The sequence below is a fragment of the Chrysemys picta genome, chromosome 5 (assembly GCF_011386835.1).
Source record: "Chrysemys picta bellii isolate R12L10 chromosome 5, ASM1138683v2, whole genome shotgun sequence".
Taxonomy (NCBI): Eukaryota; Metazoa; Chordata; order Testudines; family Emydidae; genus Chrysemys; species Chrysemys picta.
In genome coordinates, this window is record NC_088795.1 from 29,014,236 (window position 1) to 29,037,310 (window position 23,075).

The 23,075-nt window shown below is 44.5% G+C and overlaps 3 protein-coding genes across 3 annotated transcripts in view; 1 reads left to right on the plus strand and 2 right to left on the minus strand.

Annotated features, from left to right (window-relative positions):
* DNAJB14 (DnaJ heat shock protein family (Hsp40) member B14) overlaps positions 1-10,487 on the minus strand; it is a 33,697-nt gene extending 23,210 nt beyond the window's left edge. The window contains exons 1-2 of the mRNA XM_008179136.4: positions 10,058-10,487; positions 412-586 (exon numbers count right to left, since the gene is read on the minus strand). Of these exons, the coding sequence (XP_008177358.2) occupies positions 412-586; positions 10,058-10,190 (308 nt within the window). The 5' untranslated portion in view covers positions 10,191-10,487. The remainder of the gene's footprint in view (positions 1-411; positions 587-10,057) is intronic.
* Positions 1-23,075, plus strand: part of LOC135983898 (general transcription factor II-I repeat domain-containing protein 2A-like) — a 984,084-nt gene that overhangs the window by 238,024 nt on the left and 722,985 nt on the right. The window lies entirely within an intron of this gene.
* On the minus strand, positions 12,648-18,551 carry LOC101931888 (histone H2A.Z). Its single transcript, XM_005278503.5, has 5 exons — positions 15,582-18,551; positions 15,007-15,084; positions 14,214-14,327; positions 13,241-13,370; positions 12,648-13,062 (listed from the first exon to the last, which is right to left on the minus strand). Exons 1-5 carry the CDS (start codon positions 15,582-15,584, stop codon positions 13,001-13,003), a joined length of 387 nt encoding a protein of 128 aa, XP_005278560.1. The 5' UTR covers positions 15,585-18,551; the 3' UTR covers positions 12,648-13,000.

Below are 23,075 nucleotides of genomic sequence, written 5' to 3' on the forward strand. Positions count from 1 at the left end.
TTAATACTTTTCCTCACAGTTCTAACCCCTGGATTTTTAGTCTCACTTTGAAGAAGTATATTTTAGACACCTTATAAATATCTAAGTTAGAATCACTGCCTTGTACGTTTCACATCAGGACTTCCACAGTCACTGTCATTTTGCCATGACAGTTCCTCAAGAACTATCTTGGATTTTGTAACAGATAGGGATATTTGCAATGTAGATTGGTATAACACTCTCACAAGGAATGAATGTACATCACAATTTGTGTTATTAAAAAAAAAAAGTCTCCATTCAGTACAAGCATCTCTACTCTAAAGATGAGCTAGATCTAGGAGATGCTTCTTTAGATTCTTTACCTGGAAGCTTAAGTGAATAATATCCACATGCATATGATACAAGAGGTGATGTGTTTATGTAAGTCAATACCTGAGTACTCCTTCCACTTGATCTTTGGTGTAGCCTTTTCCACTTTCACCTGCAGCAGATGCATTGCTGTCCTTTGTACTACTGGGCTTACTTTGATCATTGCCATTTGCTGGCTTTTGGCAGTATGGAGCACTCCCAGCAGCACTTCCATTCTTCATAATTGCTTCCAACAAAACTGTAAAGAGACAGTAAAACCATAATATCATAATACACATTGCAGACGGAAGAGACCTATTAGGGTAGGTGACTCTGAAACTTTTCCATTATGTGGACCACATCTTAAGAGACTGTCTTATGGATTTCCCCCTCAGCTGGTCCACAACCCCTTCTATTCACAAACACAAAATTCTTGAAGCAACTATAGCAAGCAATTGCTTACAAGGGAAAGCATTTAGAAATCGGTAACTGGTCGACTCGTGCCCCCCAGTCTCCCCTCCTTCTTCTCTTCTAATGTAGCAACATAGAGTAGTGTAAAAAGATAGGCTCCTTCCTCACTTTCCAGCTGCTTTTACAGCCATCCATCCCTCTCTTTGCAATGAAAGCCCTAAATGCCTGAATAAGTACAGGCAGTCCTCGACTTTACAACATTCAACTTATGACAAACAGCACTTCTGAACTGACACCCTGATTCAACTTATGACAACTGGTTTTGACTTTATGATGCTCAGTCCCGCTACGGAGTGGATTGCGGTTCTGAGTTATGACGTTTCGACTTATGATGCAATTTTCAGGAACCAATTGTGTCTTAAGTCCGAGGACTGCCTGTATCTGAAAATAGAAAGGAGGAATCAGCAGTACACAGAGTCTGAGAACTACTAAAATAGTTTCATTAGTGTTTAGTTCATCTCCTAGGGACCACTGCAGGACTGGCCCAAAAACAGACATGAAGGTACTTATACAGAAATCTTGGGCTTAATTCTTTGCCCTTTTTCCTGAACCAAGGGCTGGAAATGCTATACAAGACAAAGTGCTGAGACTCAAGGAGCAGAAGTGTGTCATGTCACAACAGAAGATTAAGGAATGGTTCTTGGAGGAAAAAAAGTGAGTCTCAGCCAATCTTCTTTATCTAGAAGTACACTAATCTTAAGAAAAGCAATATGACAAGAAAGGTACACTCTGGACGGTGAGGACATGTGAAAGTAGTATATATAACCCCAGAGCTCTGAAAAGAATGCAAAAGACACCCTTCATTTCCAATAAAGAGGAGGCAATTCACAGAAACAGAAGTCATCGGGCACTGACATTTCTATGGTCCATTACAAAGATATGTATATGGAGGGCTTGAAAAATAAAAAATCCATTCCCTTATTTGCTAGTACTGTAATGTGTAGGAAGCTTTCCCTGGCTGCTGTGGGGTTTAAGCCATCAATTTCTGCAGAAGACTACATGTTTTTCTTTATAACAATACTAAATTTTTAACACTTATGGCTGAGATACCCTGCCAAATGTGAACTGAACACAAACCAATGGACTGTTGTCTTCCTGAGTCTACAAACAGTTCCTATGTTTCTGCTGCTGATTAGAAATGACAAGCAGGAGCAGAGTGAAATTAACAAGATTGTAAGAAGAGAAATTGATCAGAGACATGGTGGGTGAGGTAAATCTTTTACTGGACCAACTTCTGTTGGTGAGAGAGATGAGCTTTTGAGCTTATACAAAGCTCTTCAGCTCATCTCTCTCACCAACAGAAATTGGTCCAATAAAATATATTACCTCACCCACCTTGTCTCTCTTATATCCTGGGACTGATACAGCTACAGCAACGCTGCATACAATTTCTCAGCTGTAATTCAGAACCCTTTGGGCAGGAGTGAAATTCCATTATCATGTGATCTATTATGACCAGTAGCTGTCTCTGTGCCATGGAAGGATCATTTATACCAGGGGTTCTCAAACTGGGGGTCGGGATCCCTCAGGGGGTGGCAAGCTGTCAAACTCCATCCCAAACCCCACTTTACCTCCAGCGTTTATAATGGTGTTAAATATATAAAAAAGTGTTTTTAATTTATAAGGGGCGAGGGGTCGCACTCAGAGGCTTGCTCTGTGAAAGGGGTCACCAGTACAAAAGTTTGAGAGCCACTGACTTATACCTTGGACTTTGGAAATGCTTTGTGCTGGCAGGGTGGCATAAAGCAGACACAAAGCAAGGCAGAATCTGGGCCTATGTCTTTTGTAGAAGCCAAGATGCCTGACTGTATCTATAGATACTGCTTGTACTTTTTACTGGAGGAAACAAACCTTTCCTGATCTACATCTAATTTCTCGATGAACTTACTTTCCAAACAGTGACACCTCTTCTACTGGGAAATTTTAAGAATGTCTGCAGAAATGAAGATGGCAATCTGGAAGAAGTTTGCTAAGATATGGTTTAGGCATAATCTTCAACATTTAATTCCACTGTATCTTTATATGCCGCAAGGGAAACACACTAATATTGAAGATTCTAATAATTATATCTAATTATAAAGAGGCATACATCATACACACACAAAGTGTTAAATAATAAAGAATTAACAAACTGCTGTCCTGAATGGTTGTGTTGCTGACTGCTGTTAAGTAGTTGTGACTAATCACTCCACAAGATGTGCATTTCAGTGGAGGATAAGAAAATCTCTGTGAATACAAAAGAAACCTGCTAGCTCACTCTGATGACTACAAGACCCATTGCAGGTTACTTCATTTTGCAAATTAGCAAATAAATGAACCCATGTGATAAAAAATACTAATGCACTTCACTTATTCTGAAGGGTGTTGTTTAGATTTAATTATAACCATATTGGACAGTATACCAGAAGTCAGAAATATGAGATTTCATTACAATACCACTTGCCATTAAATCAATGAGAAGTAGGATGATACACAGGGATTTTTTTAAGAATTATCAAAGTGAGATAAGAGAGGTTCTACTGCAATTGATAAATCTGTATGTTTGTTTTGGAATCCTTTGGGAATAGTTCCTAAATAAATAAAATATCATTAAATCTACATAAATTAAATACCGTTAATGATTGAAAACTGCTCAGATACTACAATGACAAGAGACAAGTAAAGACAGAAATGGACCACACCGTATTCTTATGCCTTTGTCACTACCAGGCTGGAAGGTTGTAATGCCCTCTATTTAGGGGTATCCTTGAATGCCACTCTGACTCTTCAGCTACCAAGAACATGGCTGTTCATGTCTAACCTGGGCTGGGCCAACATCAATACAGTTTTGAGCTCCACGCTCTGCACTAGCTCCCAATCCATTCACAAGTGAAATTCAAAGTATTGATTATTGTCTGAAGACCTACCCTACAGCTGTCCCCAAGGTTGAACTCATGGCACTAGTGGTAGAGCATATTCATACTGGGCCCTTAAATATCCTTCCCTCCTTTTTAAATTCCAACAGAGCTCAAATCTGCCAATTTTTAAGATGCAATGAAAGATGCACTGTGACTTGTTCAAATTTTGGTTTCATGTAGTCAGTGGATATTTATCCCATCAATAGATGGGGAGCAACTTTATCCTAACTTAAGGGGCTAATTTAGAGGCCAGAGCTATTGAAAAGTCACTTTATAGAACAAGATGGCAGACTACATAGTTTTGTAAACTATCAACACCACAATGCTTTATAAATTCCTGAAGAAAAAGTTTCCACTCACTTTTTAAGCTTGTTGGAGTTTTACGTTGTTAAATAACTGTTCTCTCCAAGAGGCTGGGAAGAGAGAACTAGCACCCCTAGGGTTCAAAAAAGAACTAGATAAGTTCATAGTCGAGAAATGGCTATTAGCCAGGATGGACAGGGATGTAAAACCATGCTCTGAAGCGTCCCTAGCCTCTGTTTGCCAGAAGCTGGGAATGGGCGATAGGGGATGGATCACTTGGTGATTATCTGTTCTGTTCATTCCCTCTGAAGCACCTGGCATTGGCCATGTCTGAAGACAGGATACTGGGCTAGATGGATCATTGGTCTGACCCAGTATGGCCATCCTTATGTTCTTAAAATCTTCTCTACATCCTTCTTGTAAAGTCTGCCACAACACACAGTGGTGGCTTGGATGACCTAGTAGCAAAAAACATCTAAGGCCTGTCTACACTAGCATTTTCATCATTATTACCACAGAGGGAGCTGCACTAGTGGGACAGTGGGAAATCTCCTAAAAAATAGCAATGTAGACATACTAAAAAGCCCCAAACACTTCTCAATAGTTTCCAGATCTTCTAAGATTCTAGAGCATCCACTTGATGGTCCAAATATAATTATGAATATAAATAGTATATTCCATACAAAAAAAAAAAAACACCCTTCAAAACAACATTATTAAGGTTTCAAATCAATCATTTGAGTTAGGAAGAGCCAGAACTAATGTTGCCCATGAAACCTTACTTTTGCCAGTTTGTGTATGTGTGCATTATCTTTAAATTACGTGATAACACACTATTTTTCCCACAGGACCCCTGTTTCATTCACTGCAAAGAAGGGATGGTACTCTGATAATGAGGCAGCTATTCCATATTTCATTTTATTCTCATCATTCAATATGTGATTCCATTTCTTATCTACTGCACATCATCCAAATCCTGACCTGAATATAGATTTTTTTAAAATTTTACTCAAAGGCTTTTCTAATGCACTCATCACTGTAATAGCACCTCACAATTTTTTTTCAACACCTTGGTGAGATAGAGATATATTATCCCTATTTTTGGAAGAGCCCACTAATTTTTGAGTACCCAGTTTAAGACACTTAGGGTATGTCTACACTGCAATCTAAGCCTGTGCATGAGCCCCCCTTGTGTCTGCACTGCAACTGTGCTAACCCAGGACTCGGTCCCAGGACCTTACAGGGCTGGAGGGTCTGAGCTTCTGTCAAGCCAGGGCTGGAGGGTCTGAGCCCTAAGACTTTGCAGTGTAGATGTAGCCCAGCTTGACAGAGGTCCCAGGAGTCATCTGGAAGTATCACACAAGTCTTTGGGACAACTTCCTTAATCCTTTCCATCCCAACATTCTGCAATCCACTCTATTGAAAATGGAAGCCACACCCCCTTTGCAAAGGAGCAGTTCAGGTCAGCATTAACCAATTTTCTTCTGATTAGCAATCTGCAAAAACATTATCAGAGAGCCTTCTGGGTTTTCAATGGAGAGTGAACCAATCAAGCCTTTTGTAAAGTGACCTGCTTCCTAATAATCTACAGGGCAGCAGTAAAGTCTTCCCAAAGTGCACCACAGTCCTAGGGCTAGAGTGGCCACATTTTCAGGGGTGGAGGAGAGTGCGCTTGGGACTCTGGGATATGGTTACTTTGACTCAGGTCTATGCACTGCAGTGTGGACAACAGAGCCCTAGGTTTGAGCATGGGTCAGAAAATTCTTAACTTAGGTAAAATACAATATAGATGCTCAAGCCCAAGGTTCCCTAACACAGGTCAACTACTCAAGTCCCATTAACCCTGGGTTCACACTGCACTATAGACATACTCTTAACGCCTGATATTTCATAGATACTGGGCATTTGCAACTCTTATTGGCTTCAGATAGAACTGTAGGTGCTCAAACAAATCAGGCACTAGGTGTCTCAAGCTGGATACCTGAAAAATGCCCCCCGTTTCATTCACGATACATGTATCAGTTTCCACAATGAATAAAATAAGAGTCCTATACATTCGAGCCTCATTATGCATTCACTCTGTGCAGTGAAACAAACACTTTGCAAAGAAAGGTATGCAGCAAAAGTTCATTTTACAGACATCATAGTCAAGCACATTTTTGGCATCTTCATTCTGAGAGGCAGTGTGGCAAAGTGGGTGAAATTTAGGTCTGCCATTTTAGTCTTAGGTTGTATTTCCAAAAGTGGCCTTGCATGAGTCCCAGAAACCTCACCTATAAAAAAAAAATGTAAATTGTTGCCTGCCTCCTAAAGTAGGGGCATAAGACCATAGGGCAGTGGTCGCCAACCTTTTTACATCCAAGATCACTTTTTGAATTTAAGGGCAACCCAGAATCTACCCTGCCCCTTGCCCGAAGCCCCGCCCTGCTCACTCCATCCCCCCCTCTTCCGTCACTCGCTCTCTACCACCCTCACTCACTTTCACTGGGCTGGGACAGGGAGCTGGGTTTGGGAGGGGTGCACGCTCTGGGCTGGGGGGTTCACAGTGGGGGAGGGGGCTCCGAGCTGATACTGGGGCAAAGGGTTGGGATGCAGGAAGGGGTAAGTGGTGCAAGCTTTGGGAGGGAGTTTGGGTGCAGGAGGGGGCTGGCTCTGGGAGGCTTCTTGGCCTGCTGTATTCATGCTACTCCTGGTCTTAATGCTGCAGAGCCATTCACAACCTGCCTATTGAAGGGAGCAGCACCTATCTTGGGTGGCTCTGGTCCCACGCTGCTCCTGGAAGCGGCCAATGCGGCCCGGGGGGGGAAGAGGGGTCTCTGCGCACTACCCCCTCTGTAGGCACTGCCCCCGCAGTTCCCATTGGCTAGGTACGGATCTGTGGCCAATAGGCTGTGGGGGTGGTGCTTGTAGACAGAAGCAGCGTGCAGAGACCCCCTTCCCTCCCGCCCTCCAGGGCCGCACTGGCAGCTTCTGGGAGCAGTGTGGGGCCAGGGTAGGCAAAGAGCCTGCCTTAGCGGCAGCCCCGCTACACCACTGGAGATCACAATTGAACAGGAGTCTCCAGGATCGACCAATCGATCGTGATACAACGGTTAGTGACCACTGCTATACGGACTGTGAAATGTACAAAATTATTAACTCTAGTCAGTGTAAGAGGGGAGACTGAAACTCATTGTCTCCTGGCTTCCAGCCCAATATTCCTTTTTATAGGCAAAGGGAATTTTCATGAAGGCCATCCAACTAAGCCATGGCAAGTGTTTTGGATTATCACAGGCTTGTGGTAGTACTTAAGACATACAGGCAAAGTGGAAGAGGTGCAAAGTATGTGACCTATCAATTCTGCAGAGGGCTCTGCTCAGAGATAAGGAGGCAATGGATTTCCCTTGTCCTAATGATCCCTAGTATATTTATCTTTTATTTCAGAAAAAGCAATCTACTGTAATTAAAAAAAACAAATAGATGTTGTAAGCCCTTACTTTTTGCTTGCTCACAAAATTTAACAGATAAGCACAGGAGGAGGGAAAGTGTTTGGTAAATATATACCTGATATTAGAGTAGGAACCTGCAGCACCTAGAGTTGATATTTTCGGAGCATCACCCTAGAGTGCAATTTTAATTTGAAATATTCTATGCTGCAGTATTTAATTTTGTGTGGAAATCTTCATTTCAGTAAAAAGAATAAAAGGAAACTTACTTATCCTTAGAAAATAAAGGGAACTTAAGTGGAGACTGGAAACTCAATAAGTCATTGCATGCACTAACATCTAGAATAAACTTCTGACATAGCATGACTAGAAGACCCCAAGGCCCAGTCTACACTCCCACTTTACAGCGCTGAAACTTTCTCACTCGGTGTGTGAAAAAACACCCCCGAGCGATGCAAGTTTCATCGCTGTGAAGTGGCAGTGTAGACAGTGCTCCCAGCCGCACTCCCAGCACTGGTAGCTACTCCCCTCATGGGGGTGGGTTTTTTTTACAGCGCTGGGAGAGCTCTCTCCCACTGCTGGTGCTGCGGCAGCGCTTTAACATTGGTAGTGAAGACATACCCTTAGATAGGCAATGACCCTGTTGATAATGAAATCTGAAACCATGCTATTGTTTCCTCTAAAGAACCATCTTTTAAACAACTGCTAGAAAGATGCTAATGTTTTTTCAAATTTCAGGGTGTAACTGGCCAAAGACTAGTATAGACCTAGTTCACAATGGAGTAGAGCAACTTGTACTAGTGCAGTGAATCCTGGTGTAGTAATGGTTTGCCCCAATTCAGCCATGTTGGTGGCTAAAACTGCAAACAATAATCCACAATAAATTCTTTCAACAAGAGAACTATGGATGTAAGTACCGTTTAAAAAGTTAACCATTTAAATGACTAAAAATATGTCATTTAAACAGGAGTTCTTTTTCCTTCTGAACCCCCCCTCCCCCGCCAACATGCTATTAAAACTCCATGGCCCACCTGTGCCACAACAACTGTTTTTCTACATATAAAAGCCAGGGCTGGCATTAGGGGGAAGCAAGCAGGGCAACTGCCTGGGGCTCTACACCACGGGGGGCCCCCGTAAAGCTAAGCTGCTCAGGCTTTGGCTTCAGCCCCGGGTGGTGGAGTCAGGGCAGCGTGGGCTTCCTGCCCCAATTAGTCTAATGCCAGCCCGGTTTGGCGGACCCCCTGAAACCTGCTCGCATATCCCCAGGGGGCCTCTGACCCCGATTAAGAACTGCTGATTTAAATGGTTAACCGATTAAGCCGCTGGGGCAGATCCCACTGGTCGGCGTGGCTGGGCCCATTCCAACCAGCGCAGGGACACTGGGGCTGGCCAGCCAGCCTGGGGTTAACAGTTAAGGCGGGTTAACCGGTAAGACTGCTACTTACCAGTTAACTTTTTACATCCCGAAAGAGAACATGGTAAATCAAAGTCATATTCCTTCCAATTGTTTTAGCTAAGTACTACGTGTTTTAATGAAGTGCTTCTCTGAATTTCAACTAGCTCAGGGGTTCTCAAACTGGGGGTTGGGACCCCTCCAGGGGTCGCACGGTTATTACATGGGGGGTCATGAGCTGTCAGCCTCCACCCCAAACCCCACTTTGCCTCCAGCATTTATAATAGTGTTAAATATATTAAAAAATGTTTTTAATTTATAAGGGGGGGGGTCCACACTCATAGGCTTGCTATGTGAAAGGGGTCACCAGTACAAAGGTTTGAGAACCACTGAACTAGCTCTTCAAGCCTTTTAGGGTATGTCTACACAGCAACTAGACACCGGCAGTTGGCACAGGCCGTGTCTAGCTGTTGAGCAGAAATATTCTTTGGCAACTTGTACAAAATAGGAGTCTATGACCCAGTGCAGTAGAACAAAGCTGAACTTGTACTTATCTAGGGCTGACTTCAATTCCTGATTCCAGCCAAAGGATTCTCTTCCCAACTCCACTTTCTCCTTTTAAATACCCGAACAGCCCATCTCCCAACAGTTAAACCTCTTACTGTTCAGTTTCCCTGTTACATGTCTACAGCCAGACCAGTCCGAATACAACTGAACAAGCAAGCTAATCATTCACTTCTAGGGCCTTCGCCTTGGCCTGCATCTGTATACACACACACGTGTCTAGTCACACACGTGAAATTTTCTGTGCACATCACTTGAAGTCCGAGGTGAGCGATTTCACAGGCACAAAGTCCACTGACATGTTCTGCTCACCAGGGTGCACCCGGGCTCATGGGCAAAGCCACAAAGAGGGCACACTGGGTGAAGGTGGCCAAGAGGTCACTAGTATCTCCCCTCCGGTGGTCAGGCCCTACCCAAGGTGTTATGTTTGGCAAACCAAGAGGAGGGGAAGTAGCAAGCAGGCGAGATGGAGCCTCAGAAACCACCTAGGTCGAGGAGAACTCGCCTAGGGTTTACCCAAGGGCTGGGGGCCCGGCCAGCGGGAAGGTGGCGGGGAGTGGGGGCTCAGCTCGGGCAGGACTCCGGCCCCACCGGCCCCTCCCTCGGAGATGGCAAGCGGGCGGCGGTGGGTCGCGGCCCAAGGAAGGAGTGTGGCGGGGCGGCCAGCCGGCCCTCACCTCGGGCGGTCTCGGTCGGGTAAAGCTTCTGGGCCTTGTGGAGGAAGCGCTGCGCCCGGTCACGGTTGGCGGCCTCCAGCGCCTCCCGGGCGATCTCGATGCATTTCTCCGCCTCGTCCCGGTTCCCCTCCATGGGCTTCTCCTTGCGCCGCCTCCGCCCGCCGCAGCGCAGAGAGAAGGGGCCTGAAGCCAGAGCGGAGCCGGGGGGGGGGCAGTTCGGGCTCTTCCTCACTCCGTACGAGCCATCTCAGCGCGCCGCATCCTCCCCGCCGCTACAGCAACACCAGCGCGCGGCTCCGACCGGCCGGGCCGCCGGCTGCTTCCGGGCCAAACTGCGCGACGGCGGCGCGCGTGCGCACTACGCCGCCGGACGCAGCCCGCGGCTGAGGGCGAGAACGTGGCCCATTGCTGGGGAAGGTTCGTGTCCTCCGGCGCACGGGCCCCTGAACGCCTCCCTGCCCGCTCCAGCCGCATCCTCCTTCAGCAACGCTGCGGGGCTACTACAGAAATCACACAGGGACACTCCCCCGGCGGTAGCGTGTGAGCAATGGACAGATGGCCGTTATGAGGGGCACCTGGTGGCAGGAGTGCAGAGGCGGGGGATAAGTGTCTCTAACCAGCGTGGCACGCTCTTACAGCGCCCCATGAACTAGCAGTGCGCTGGATCAGAGGCAGCGCTTGCCTTTGCAACAGCTTGTACCTACTCCATGGCAAATACCTCCTAAACAAACCAAAACGAGAGCTAGGGACAATGGCAAGCTGCAGTCGTAGGGTGTTGTGAAACCCGCGCGGAGATCAATCACTGGATCTCATTTAAGCGTTTAGTGACTGCAGTCTAGCCCAGCGAGTTCCACCGTTTAGAGAAGACTATGACCTACTCGCATATAAAAGCTAATAGTAATTATGGAAACCTTTCAGATTCCGTGGGCTGTTTTCCAAGCACCAGACACTTAATAGCAGCAGAATTATTTTCTAGCTCGAGTACTCCATTTTCCCCTATTCTTTAGATTGGGGGAAAGCAGTTCTTTAAAATAGTCATCTTTTACCCTTAAACTGTTCTTTCCTTCTTCCACCCCTGAAATCATTCTCTTGACACTACATGCTGGTCGTGTAGAAGAAATTAACTCACAAGAGCAATACACCTCATTTTAAAAGTAAAGAATGAAGTACTTGGTTGTCATTTAGGATGTATCTAGTCACATTCAAGAATTGGGTCAAACTATTTTACAGTGTAGCAGTGGAATATGGTATAGGATTTAGAAATTGCTATGAGGTTATAGTGAGATTATCCTCACAAAGCAGAATCAGGTCTTTATCCTGTAGGCTCAAGTGACCCGCTCAAGCCCAGGAAACTGATCCTCTGCTGAGTGCTACTTGTGTCCTAGTAGAGAGAATAGAGCATGTTGCAGCAGCACTAAAAGTGCTGTAAAATTTGCTCTCCAGAATGCATCTTCACTTCCAGGCTGCAGCTGCAAGGATTCATAGTACAAACATGGTGCAATTCCACTTACGGTGGCAATACAGACCCTACTTAGAACAAGGTTCCTGTACTTGATCATTTTCACCTGTATGAGCAAGCTCAGATGACACTGTAGAGCTAGTGAGCACTGGGGCTTGGCCTAATATACAGCTGCCACCCCCTGTGGAAGCTTGCCCTAAAATAAACCCCTACTAAGCTTAGAAATGACTTGAAAAAGTTCAGCTGTAGGTCATTTTCCTAATTTGACCACAGGTTTAATGACACCTTCAACAGTTATAACTATGAGGCTTTAGGACACATAAGCAGGAAAAAATGCTTCAGCAGTTTAAGATTTCCCAACACCCAAGGGAGGCTGTTTACTCTAGATAAAGCAAGTGTTGAAGATTAAATAATGGATGTATTACTCTGCTTGATACTGTTCTTATTTTACACCTCATGTAGTATACTTTAAGATGCCTCTACTACAGAGAGTTCATAAAAATCAAATTGTTGTAGCCAGGCACTGTGGCTCTAGCTTAGCACTATTCCCACTAAGTAATGTATAAGTTAAACAAGCTTCAGGTTAGTGCAGAGTTGTATCATAACAATCCAGAATAGTGCATCACTAGTAAAGGGCAATATTAAAAAGGCACCATTTGTTAGTTATGCTAGCTACTGCATATTTTTGCAGAGGTTAACATGAGTTCACAAAAAATGAGAACAAGTGTTAGAAATCTTTACCCAACTGTGGCAGTCTAGGGTAGTTAAAAAAAAAAAGCTGTATTTATACAGGACTACACTAAAGACAGTAAGCAGAGGGAGCTCCCTCTAATACAGATTACTTCCCTCCCCCCCATGCAATCAAGCTCCATGTCCCATACTGATATGTCCTATTAGACAGCTTTAAGTTTACAATCTATATTGCTTGATTACTGTTACAGATTGTAAGGGGTCACTAAGTCTGCTTCAACTCTTATCATAATGATAATTTGATTCAAGGAAGCTCTGTTGGCACACTAAGGCATTTTACCATTTATAGCAGCAGGATAACATTTCCTTGGTCAAGAACTGTATCTGATGGGTCTTAAGAGTGGCTATCAAAGTTTAGCAATAGCTAATGCACACAGAGACTAGTATTGATATAACATTTATTGAATACTTCCACTCTAGTGGATGAAGTGTCTGTACAAAACCAAACATTTCTTTTTATTTCTGCTTCACATTAAAATCAAACAGATCTAAAACAGTCACCTCAATCGAAAACCCCTACAGATACAACAGCTTCTTTGAAGCTATGGTAACACTTAAATATGGTTAAGACGTCAATGCAGAAATTTGGTTTGTTAGAATGCTCAGTGAGCTTTAGCTTCGCAAAGTTATAAAAGGCAAAATTGTGTTTCACAGATACAGTCCACTGGAATCACCAACACTGGACAACTGTTAAGTAGTAAGAGTCCTGAGATAACAAGGAATACTGGTATCCTTTAGACAGTTTTCTGTTGTCCTTTCTTTCCAATAAGAGATTTGTGGATATGTGGTATTACACCTAAGATTAAAAAACAAAAACAACAAGAATTAAGGCAAGGTTGAAGTAGATTTTCCTCATATCATTTGAAACAGACAGTATTGTATTTGCTTTACAAACATCATAATACACAATCAGTGGTGAGAAACCTATTTGACTTTAAGTTTAGTTTGAATAGTAATGAGTTGGAGTTACATACCACCACCAGCAATTGTTGCCTTAATGAGAGAGTCCAATTCTTCATCTCCTCTTATTGCAAGCTGCAAGTGACGGGGAGTGATACGCTTCACTTTTAAGTCTTTGGATGCATTTCCTGCCAGCTCAAGAACCTGCAGACAAAAGCACTTTCAGTCCTTACCCATCAAGCATAGATTGCATGAGTTAATGACATTTCCGAAACAATATCTGGCAGGCACTGTAGGCTAGGCTACATAGAGTGTTATCAGGGCTTTGTGTAACTAAGTTCTGCAGCATGCACCATTAAGTTCTGTAACTGACTACATTACAAGATACTCTTCATTCTCATCCCTTCCACAAGAGAGCTTATAGTTGAAGATACTCATTCTACAACAAAAATGCAGAATTCTGTGGCATCTTGGGAAAAAATGCCAAGTCCCACAACTGCAGTCAGGGAGTCCATGCCCTCCATATGACATAACTGGGTAGCTCACATCTTAAAACCAGTTTCAGGTCTGCTGATGAGGCCTTGACTACATTTTAAATGCTACAGCAGCAGAGCTCCAGTGCTGTCATTGCATCATTTCAAGTGTAGACATTACCTACACTGACAGGAGGAGTTCTCCTATCAGCATAGGTAATCCACCTCCCTGAAAAGCAGCAGCAGCTAGCTCAACAGGAGACCTCTTTCATTGACCTAGCATTATGTACACAACAGACAAGATTGGCTTAGCTACACTGCTCAGGGGTATGGATTCTTCACACCCTTGAGCAACATAGCCATCTCAACTTAACTTTTTAGTTGAGACCAGGCCCTTACATTTTTTACTAAATAAAGTGAATTTATAGAACAAAGTAAAAGAAGATTGAAGCGGAGGTTCTAGAGCACAACTCTACAGCAAATTCCATGATCACAGAATTGCAGAATACAAGCAGCCCTGGTTATTATGCAGCTCCAGCAGTGTCAGCTGTCTTCCACTTATCATCAACTTCACCTCAGCTGTCAGGTACTCCAGGATGGCAGCACTGTATACAGCAGCTGTGGCTCCCACACGTCCATGGCTGGTAGTCCTAGATTTCAAGTGTCGGTGGATGCGGCCAACAGGGAACTGCAAGAGATCAGACTGGATAAGACTATGTTGCAGACATCACTGGGGTAAGAGTGCCTGTAAAGCTGCAATCTTTACACCTCTTGCTTGTGTATAGCACCCAGGCAGCAAAAAAGAACAGGCCAAGCTGATGTTGGCTATATGGTACAAGTATGTCTGCATTTACAGTAGCAGTTTGAGTGTGCTTCTAGCAGGATTTCCAATAGGACAATATACTGAAATCACTATCACCCAGGTATAATGAGGTCAGTGGCTGCTGCTGCTACTACTACTACTACTATTAATAGCATAGTTTCAGCCCCTCCCTCCAGCAAAACTTGCTGGGGGCCTGTCTCAGCCAAACCCAGCCATCTGAGGGTAAAGAGTCAACCTCTCACAAAATAGAGACATCGGTTTACATAATTGTAACAAGGACACTAGAGATTCTGCCCAGAAAGCATTAAAAAAAACCAAACAAACCAAACTTGGCATTCTTGTCTTAAGAGGAGGAAATGAGCTGAAGTTAAGAAAATGACATCATGTAATCATATGAGGAGACAGGGCTTTTAAAATAAGCGTCAAATATCACAAGATCTGCAATAAAAGAAATGTTCCCCTGTAACTTGGGAGGGCCCTCAGGCAAACCCCCTCCCAGTTCGGGACGGGTGTGTTGTAAGCAGACAGTTCGCCCAATCCTCACCTGCAGACCGGCTCTCTGTGAGCGGGACACTGCCTTCGTCTTGGTCTTTCCGGAGTCTTTCCCAGCTTTACCGCCAGCCTAATGCAAAGAGAGACTGTGAGCAGCAGCACCTGCCACAAGCGTGGCGTGTCTATCCTGCCCCGTACGGAACTTAAGTGGCGAAGGCAGTCGGCGCCTTAGATGCGAGCAGTAGACGCGCCATGCGCCCGCCGCGCGCATGCGCCTCCAACCTCAAGATACGCTCATCCCGCGCATGCGCCTCCAACCTCTAGCCAGCACTGATGCGCGCGCGCGCCTTATTCCTCCACGCTTGGTGGCACTAACTGAGCGCATGCGCCACAATCACTCTTCCCCCCCCCCGGCGGCACTAGTGCGCGTGCACTACCCTCTCTCCCCCCCCGATAGGTTTAGCACTAGCTAGCGCCTCCCATTCGTACAACCGCAATCACCCACTCGTTAACCTCTTTCCCTCGCATGCTTCTACCCCCCCCAGCTGCGGCTCGTTCACCTCAGCTTCTACCATTGCCGCAGCAAGGCGACGCAGCCGCACGCCCTACCGAGGCCGGCTCCCTTACCATTATGAGCTTTGCTGCAACGCCACGCGGGGGTAGAAGAAAGCGAGCGTCCCACACACACACCGAGCGTACCCAACTACACCACCTCTCCCACACCCGCCGCGATTCAAACTGCGCCCGCTCCCGCCTTCCGCGAGCGCTTTATAACCGCCGAACGTGCCCGCATCCGGGAACCCGGATCCCACTACTAGCCAATCACCGCAGAGTGGAGACGGGCCTTGTCTGAGGCGCCGGAACCAATCATATGCCAACGACGGGGCGGGGCTGGCAGTGTTGATTGACTGACAGGAGCGGGCAACCCGCTTACTCCAGTCCTCAATGGAAACTCCGCCCCTATTTAAAGTGACGTCACCCACACCCCTCTGGGTTCTCGGGTGTGGTGAGTGTGCGGTTCCTGTCGTTCTATCACCACCAGTTCCTGGGGGAAACTGGGGTCTCTGCCCTGTGCCTGCCTCTCCAGCTATCCCGCATCCCCCACGGGCTTATCTCAGCACAGGGGGTGCCTGCTGGTGCAGCTAGCAGCGTTGCCAAACTCTGGCGTTCAGAAAGCATGAGTCACGCTCCCTCCCCCCCCACATGGGGCAGGCTTTAAAGATCAGGAGCATCAAACGCTTGGGGGGGGGGGAGGAGGAGGATGTCATTTTCCCTGGAGCTTGAGCCTGTAGAGTGCTCACAGGTCACGTTTTAGATTTCTGCCCCTGAACGGGGCAGTTAGAAACAGGTTTTAATAAAAGCCAATGAGATTCTCATGTAATCACATAATTCTAAGGGCCAGGACTTTAAAGAAGATACCAGCTATTGCAAGAATTGGCCAGGTTGCATTTCTTCACTGCCACAACAGTGTTTGTTGCAGCAACTGCCCACCTGATGCCTGCTTACCCCAGACTCAGACCTGAGGGTGGATTTCTTTAGGACCTTCCCCTTTCTTCCAAAGAGGCTCAGGACAGTTACCTATGGCCATCGTACCCTGTGGCTACAATAAGGGCTCCAGTTATGTGTTGAGGGGCAAGGAAGATGTTTCCAATTGAATTAGCTTAACATCATTAATAAGGGTTCTCACTGCTCACCCTTCTCAAGCTCAAACCTTTGAAGGCATATTGCAGCCTGTGTGTATGTCTACACAAGAAGTCCCCAAAACCTTCAGTTAAAATTAATTGGCAATCTAAACTCAGCTAAAACCTCATGTAGACATTTTGCCAGGAGCTGGGGGAGGGGGAGGGAGGAATAAAATACAATAGATCCTTCCTGGACAGATTTTTCCATAACTCCATTAGGCATCTTGCAATATTCTTCGAATGACCTGGTATGAACCACTGTCAGGATAGGAAATCAAAGACATTACTGTTTGATGCAGTATGGCAATTCCTATGTACCTAAATCAGCTGTCATAAAATTGGAGCATGTAGTGGCAGGATATTCTCAGTGAAGCATCCTTGATTTATGAATTCGTTTCCCATCCTACTAGATTATCATAGCTATGCTGAGAAACTGAAATCCTCAGACAGGATTATTTACCTCAAAGTTTGATTTTGTTCAGAATTAAAACAGCTTAAATTTTGTAGTTCTCCATGAAAAGGAAAACCATCAAGTCCCTGTCTCGGGGGTAGTCACCATGGCTGGGTATTCTGGATACTGGAAGCTCAGGCTGTCAAGGAACCATGAGCTTGGGAGCCAGCTCTCCCAGGCTCCTCATCAGTCCACCAGGCAGCAAGCAGAAAACCTGGCAAGATTCCATTAGAACCCTGCCTGCTTTCCATCTGGCATTCATCAAAGTGGTACCATCTCTGCAGAATGGTTACAATTTTGACAAATCAGTATTCTGACAGGAAAAGTCAACCAGTTCTAGTTATCAGTGCAAGATAAGGTAATTTTCAGACTTTTGCTTGAGAGAGGGGAAAGGCAGGGCTCACTAACTTTGGTCAAAAGTTGTAGTATATTTTTATGTACATACACCCCAAAGAATTAGTGATGGGTGGGTTTTATAACTTACAATAAGAAGCAGCCCTGGTATTTATATTGTAACAAGTTACTCTATGTGGATCCTGAGCATACCTTGCTCAATGAAAGTTGCAATTATCTGACAATCTAAACACAGGTGGCATTTCTAGGTATTACATCATTTGCATCTTGAGTGTGCCATTAGCACTTTATAATAAATTCTATTGTAGGCTGAGAAGACTATTTGATGGTTGTGTTAAGTGTCTCTGGTGACAAGGGGGCACATTTTTAAAGGTATTTGGAGATCTAAAGAGGAGCACTCCATTTCAACGGAAGTCAATGGGAGTAGGGCACCCAGGTACCTTTGAGAATCCCTCTAGGCCCATCTGCTTCTTTAGATACCTAGGGTTAGATCCACAGATAAACATTTATGTACGCCCTGCCACACAGTGGAATTCTCAGCCACTAGTGAGGCATCTAGGGGATGGGAAGAATTAAGTATCTATGAATGGGATTCTCAAAAAAGCCAGCAATCTGAGCAGGAGTTGCTTAAACTCTCCAGTAGGAAATGTCAAGGGGCAGAGCCTAAATTCTTCAAAGGAATTAAATACCTGTCTCAGCTCAGGATTCATAGCCACAAATCCTCTTCTGGAGTGAGGTGCCTAAGGCAGGTCAGCTTTTTCTTGTGTCAGCAACCACATCCATTAGAGCTAATAACTCAGTGGTTAGGGCACTTGCCTGGGATAAGAGAGACCTGTTTTCAAATCCCTGTGCTGCCTGATTTGGAGCAGAGACTTGAACTTCATCTCCTATATAATGGATGAGTGCCCTAATCACTAGGATATTGGGCAGAGAGAGAGTCCAAGTATGAGAATGTCTCTGTAGCCAGCCTGGTGGTTGGCTCCAACTGGATGTTGGAGGTGTCACCTCCAACATCCAGTCCTCTTGCTCTAGTGATTTGTTTTTAAAAAGGTTGTCTATCCACATTGGACAGCTTTAATGGGAGAGATTGAGGGAGCCCCATATCAGAATACCCCATTGCCCAGCAGTTAGCGCAGTTCAAATCCCTTCTCACCCTGCAGTGAGTGTGTGTGGGGACTTGGACTGCAAGTCTTCTACATCCTGGATGGGAAACCTAGCTACTGGACAAAAAGTTATGAAGGGGGTCAGGTCCCTCACAGGCCTCTTGCTAGAGCACCAAAAGAAGGTTTGCAGAAGAGAATCCCACACAAGGAGAAGGCAGCACCTCCCTGCAGCCTGGGTTTTAGCATCTAGCTCCAAGAGAGGTTTGGGGTTTAGCACACCCTCCCTCTCAGCTTGGCATCTCCCCATGGCTATTGTAGCAGCAGAGCTGCCTAGCATGTTCGCTCTTCTCCCCATCCATCCCACAGGGAGACTAAGCACCTAACTCAGGCTTTGTGAATGTCAGTGATTTTCTCATCACCTAGAAGTGTTGTGAAGCTGAATATCACTATGCCAAAGTTTCTTTGTAAATTTAGTCCATAATGCAATGAGCCTGGCTGATGATGTTCCAAAATATGGATAGATAAGGTCACACTGACACTGTAAGAATAATCCATGCTTAAGTAAACTATTTAACTATTTAGTAACCAGTTCCTTACCCAGTCATTGCATATAGATGGGCTATGTTATAGCAGGAGCCCCACAATTGTAATTTTACTATAGACAGAACCAAAAAACAAAAATGTAAGATGTAGCTGCCATGTTGCAGAAGTGTGTGTCAAAGTAGACTGCATCAGCACGTGTGAGCCCCACCTCAGTAAGGTGCGTGTTTCAAATCCCAATTGCAAGAGTTATTTGCAAATTTGTTGGTTTTTTTGGAAAGGAAAACAACAAAACAAAAAACTCCACAAAGTGCAGATTTTCATGCAATGTTGATGTTGTACAGTTAGGTACTTAAAACCCAACATACATTTCCTGACAACTCAAACCTTAATCCTGCCTTTTTATATTATAATGTTAGTTTTAATGGGATCCACATCCTATTTCTCAGACGCAAAGTAGTGTTAGAAATAATTCTATTGTATTTACATTGATCTCTGGATGAAAAGCTGTCTGACAGTCTGGACAGACAGAACACACCTGTGAGATAGGCAAGTATCACCATTTTAAACAGGTAAGTGACAAATACATTTGTGGCCTGATTTTCAAGAGTGACACTAAACACCGTTGTCTAAGGGCTTGTCTACACATGGAGATATTCAGAAACTGGTTAAACTAAATGTTAACAAGGCATTCTTGTTCCCAAATAAGAGTGTACACCTACAGGGCTAGTCCTGAATAGTTATTTGCCAAAAACAAACAAAACAAACAAAAAAAATCCACAAAGTCTGTGTGAGGGCTTATGAATAGAATCTAAGGCTACATCTTCACTACAGGGCAGGGGGGGGTCGATTTAAGATACGCAAATTCAGCTACGCGAATAGCGTAGCTGAATTCAACATATCACAGCCGACTTACCCCGCTGTAGGGACGGCGGCAAAATCGACCTCTGCGGCTTCCCGTCAACGGCGCTTACTCCCACCTCCGCTGGTGGAGTAAGAGCGTCGATTTGGGGATCGATTGTCGCGTCCCAACGGGACGCGATAAATCGATCCCCGAGAGGTCGATTTCTACCCGCCGATTCAGGCAGGTAGCATAGACCCAGCCTAAGTGTGACTCAGACGCCTCTGCTTTAATAAACGGAAGACCTTCCTTCTACAGAGGGGAGCACATATATTTATTACATTTGTATTGCATTAATGCCTAGAGCCCCAATCAAAATTAGTGCTGCCATCATGCTAGGAAAGGCAGAAACTCATAGGGAAACATGTGTAGGAGATACTGAGAAGAGAGTACCAGGCTTTTGTGGTGCTGATTTTCTTCAACTTCAGAGAAAAGATATAGGGCTTTCTGCAGCCAGAGCCCTTCCCCATTTCTCCAAGTGCTGCAACAAGCAGGGCAGGTTGTTCAGATATTGTAGCTCTTCTGAGCTGGAGTGTTGTGTGTATGTGGGGACAGGTGTATGTCCTATACTTTGGGTTTGGAGTGGGGGAGATTCTGAATGGTGGAGAGATTAGGTATGAGGAGCGGCTTCCAACCAGAAAGCATAGGTATGCCGAGCAAATTGGGGATTGGTTGGAAGAGGCTTGGGGTGGGAACAAATTAGTTTGCTGCGTGCAATGGGAATGGGATCAGCTTGTGAAGATTTGGGTGGATTGGTGGTGATAGCAGCAAGGAAGCAGTCAGGGGACAGCATGGGACTATGAAAGAACATTAACAGGAGAAGTACTGTTTGCCCTCAGTCTATGCTTTACATTAGAAATATCCCCATTCCAAAAGGGGAGGAGATAGGAGAGAGTATTCTTTTACTTTTCAGTTGTCCACCATCCTTCCTTGTCCCCCACCGTAAGTCTTCCCTGTAATTCCCCCCCACCCCACTCACTATATCTCCCAGTTTTTTCCTTCCCCTGCCACTTTTGAGATATATTCAGCCTGCTGGGGACAGTAGAAGGTGAGACAAGGGGCGCCTTGCTAACTGAAGCCCAGTTATTTTGGACACCAGCCACTATTCATCACGAATATAATCCTGGGAGGTCACACTTCATGCTGTTTCAGCATGGTAGTCCACACTGTGCATGGGATCATATTCTAGGCTTTTGTGCTAGAGCTAGATTGATCCAATCTTACTGTATCAGAATGAGACACCTGGTGTGAAACATGAATACAATAGCAGGATCCAATGAAAAATTGGAAACAGCAACACGCTCTTCCAAACACCATTTTGGAAATTCACTTCTACATCAGTGCTTACTAGTCCTCTAAGTATTACTAATTATTGCATCTCTGTAGAAAGCTAAAGCTACAGATATAAGCGTGTTTTCTGCAATATGTTGGCAAGGATTAGTATATTTTAGATTTGTTTAGCCAAGTGATTTGGATATGGAGTTACAAATATGAGGTGCCTCAAAGGATTAGTTCCTCCCTTTTCCCTACAGAGTGATTGGGAACTGGGCTCCATAGGACATTCTAAAAATAGTACAGCTGGCATAGTAAAAGGTAACTGGTTTTCTTCCTACAAGTCTAGGCTAGGAAGTATAGGAGAGAGCTCTGTAAGAACAGAGCTGAAGAAACAAAAATAGTTCTACCATAGACAGGCTGTCTTCCCTGCCCCCCACTCCTTTGGTGGTTTACATAGCTACTTCAGCCACAAACTTTTCACTTTCACGTGATCTGATGTAACGAAAGGTATTATCTTGAACAGATTTAGTTAATTGTGTGTTATCACTCAACTCCATGTAAGCTTAACATACCATTTTTTCTTACCGTTAGAAGACATGTTTAAACCAAAAAGAAGTATCCACACAAAAATTTGTACCTAAAAAAGTGTAATGCTGTTTAGACAAAGCCTAAGCTATCCAACAAGTCTCTTTTTGAGTATGCCTATAGAAGGCCTAGTGCATTATTCAAAAAAAGTACTGTTAGTGCTAACATAATACAAAAAGCTATGATACATTGAAAAAGGAACTAGCAATATCCTAATGGTGAAGGGCCAAACTAATTAGATAAACAAAGAGTAAGAGACAGTTTGTAAACAAAAATGTTGCACAAGAAGTCTAAGCACTATATATTGTATGATATGATATAAGGGTACCTTACCACATCCATGTTCTTACAGAAATGCACTTCTAAAACCTCTCTCATTACACAACACTAGAACAATTGGCTTGATTCCCTTTTTATAATGAGTATACACTGCCTCATGGAGTGGAGTTATTCAGCAGTTTGAAGGGGATGGCTGAATGATGGGTGTTGATTGGTCACATAATAATTAGAAGAGATCCCTTTAAGGAGACAAAATATCCCTTAAAAATTAAAGGTTCATGGGGAAAGAGGTAAAGTACTCAACTGAATGTTGAGTCTAAGGGCTTGTTTATATGAAAACAAATTGTGGCAAGATGGGGTTTAAATCTACCCGGCACTACCCTGTAATGTACTGTGTCTGTGTCAACCCTGCTGCTGCACACAGAAGGATTTTTAGTGTACTTTAATTTATTTCTGTTTCAGAGCGGGTAGATTAAAGCACACTAGGGAACTTTTAGTACACAGCAGTAAGGTCCACACAGACATTTAGTGCATGCCAGGCTAGGGCAAGGCAGATTTACACCCCACTTGCCATGAACTAAGTGTTTGTATAGACAAGCCCTAAGAGATGCTAGCAGCTGTAAAGAAAAGGGATTAGGGCTAATAACTGGGGTTGTGTAATGGTACTGATACTATCAACGACAATGGGGCAGCCTGCCTATAGGCACCTATGTCCAGGCTGGGAAGCCAGTGATGGTAGAGTTTTTATTGCTTGCTTTTCTTAGGACCGGGCTGGTATCATTGCCTATGATTAAGGTTGCCTGATGCTTCCCATTGTGAGGCCCTGTTTCCATATTAGCTAAGCTACTTTGTGCATTAACATGTGTTGTTGTGATTAGCACATTATTATTATTTATATCTTTGTAGCACCTAGAAACCCCAACTGAGAAGAGGGCCAGCTGTATTTTACTA

Excerpts from the sequence above, each read along its gene's own strand:
- LOC101931888 (XM_005278503.5), bottom strand. Across the intron at positions 14,328-15,006 it reads CACAGAGAGCCGGTCTGCAG|TTCCCTGTTGGCCGCATCCA; the intron begins GTGAGGATTGGG and ends GATCTCTTGCAG. Across the intron at positions 13,371-14,213 it reads TGGAGTACCTGACAGCTGAG|GTTCTTGAGCTGGCAGGAAA; the intron begins GTGAAGTTGATG and ends TTTTGTCTGCAG.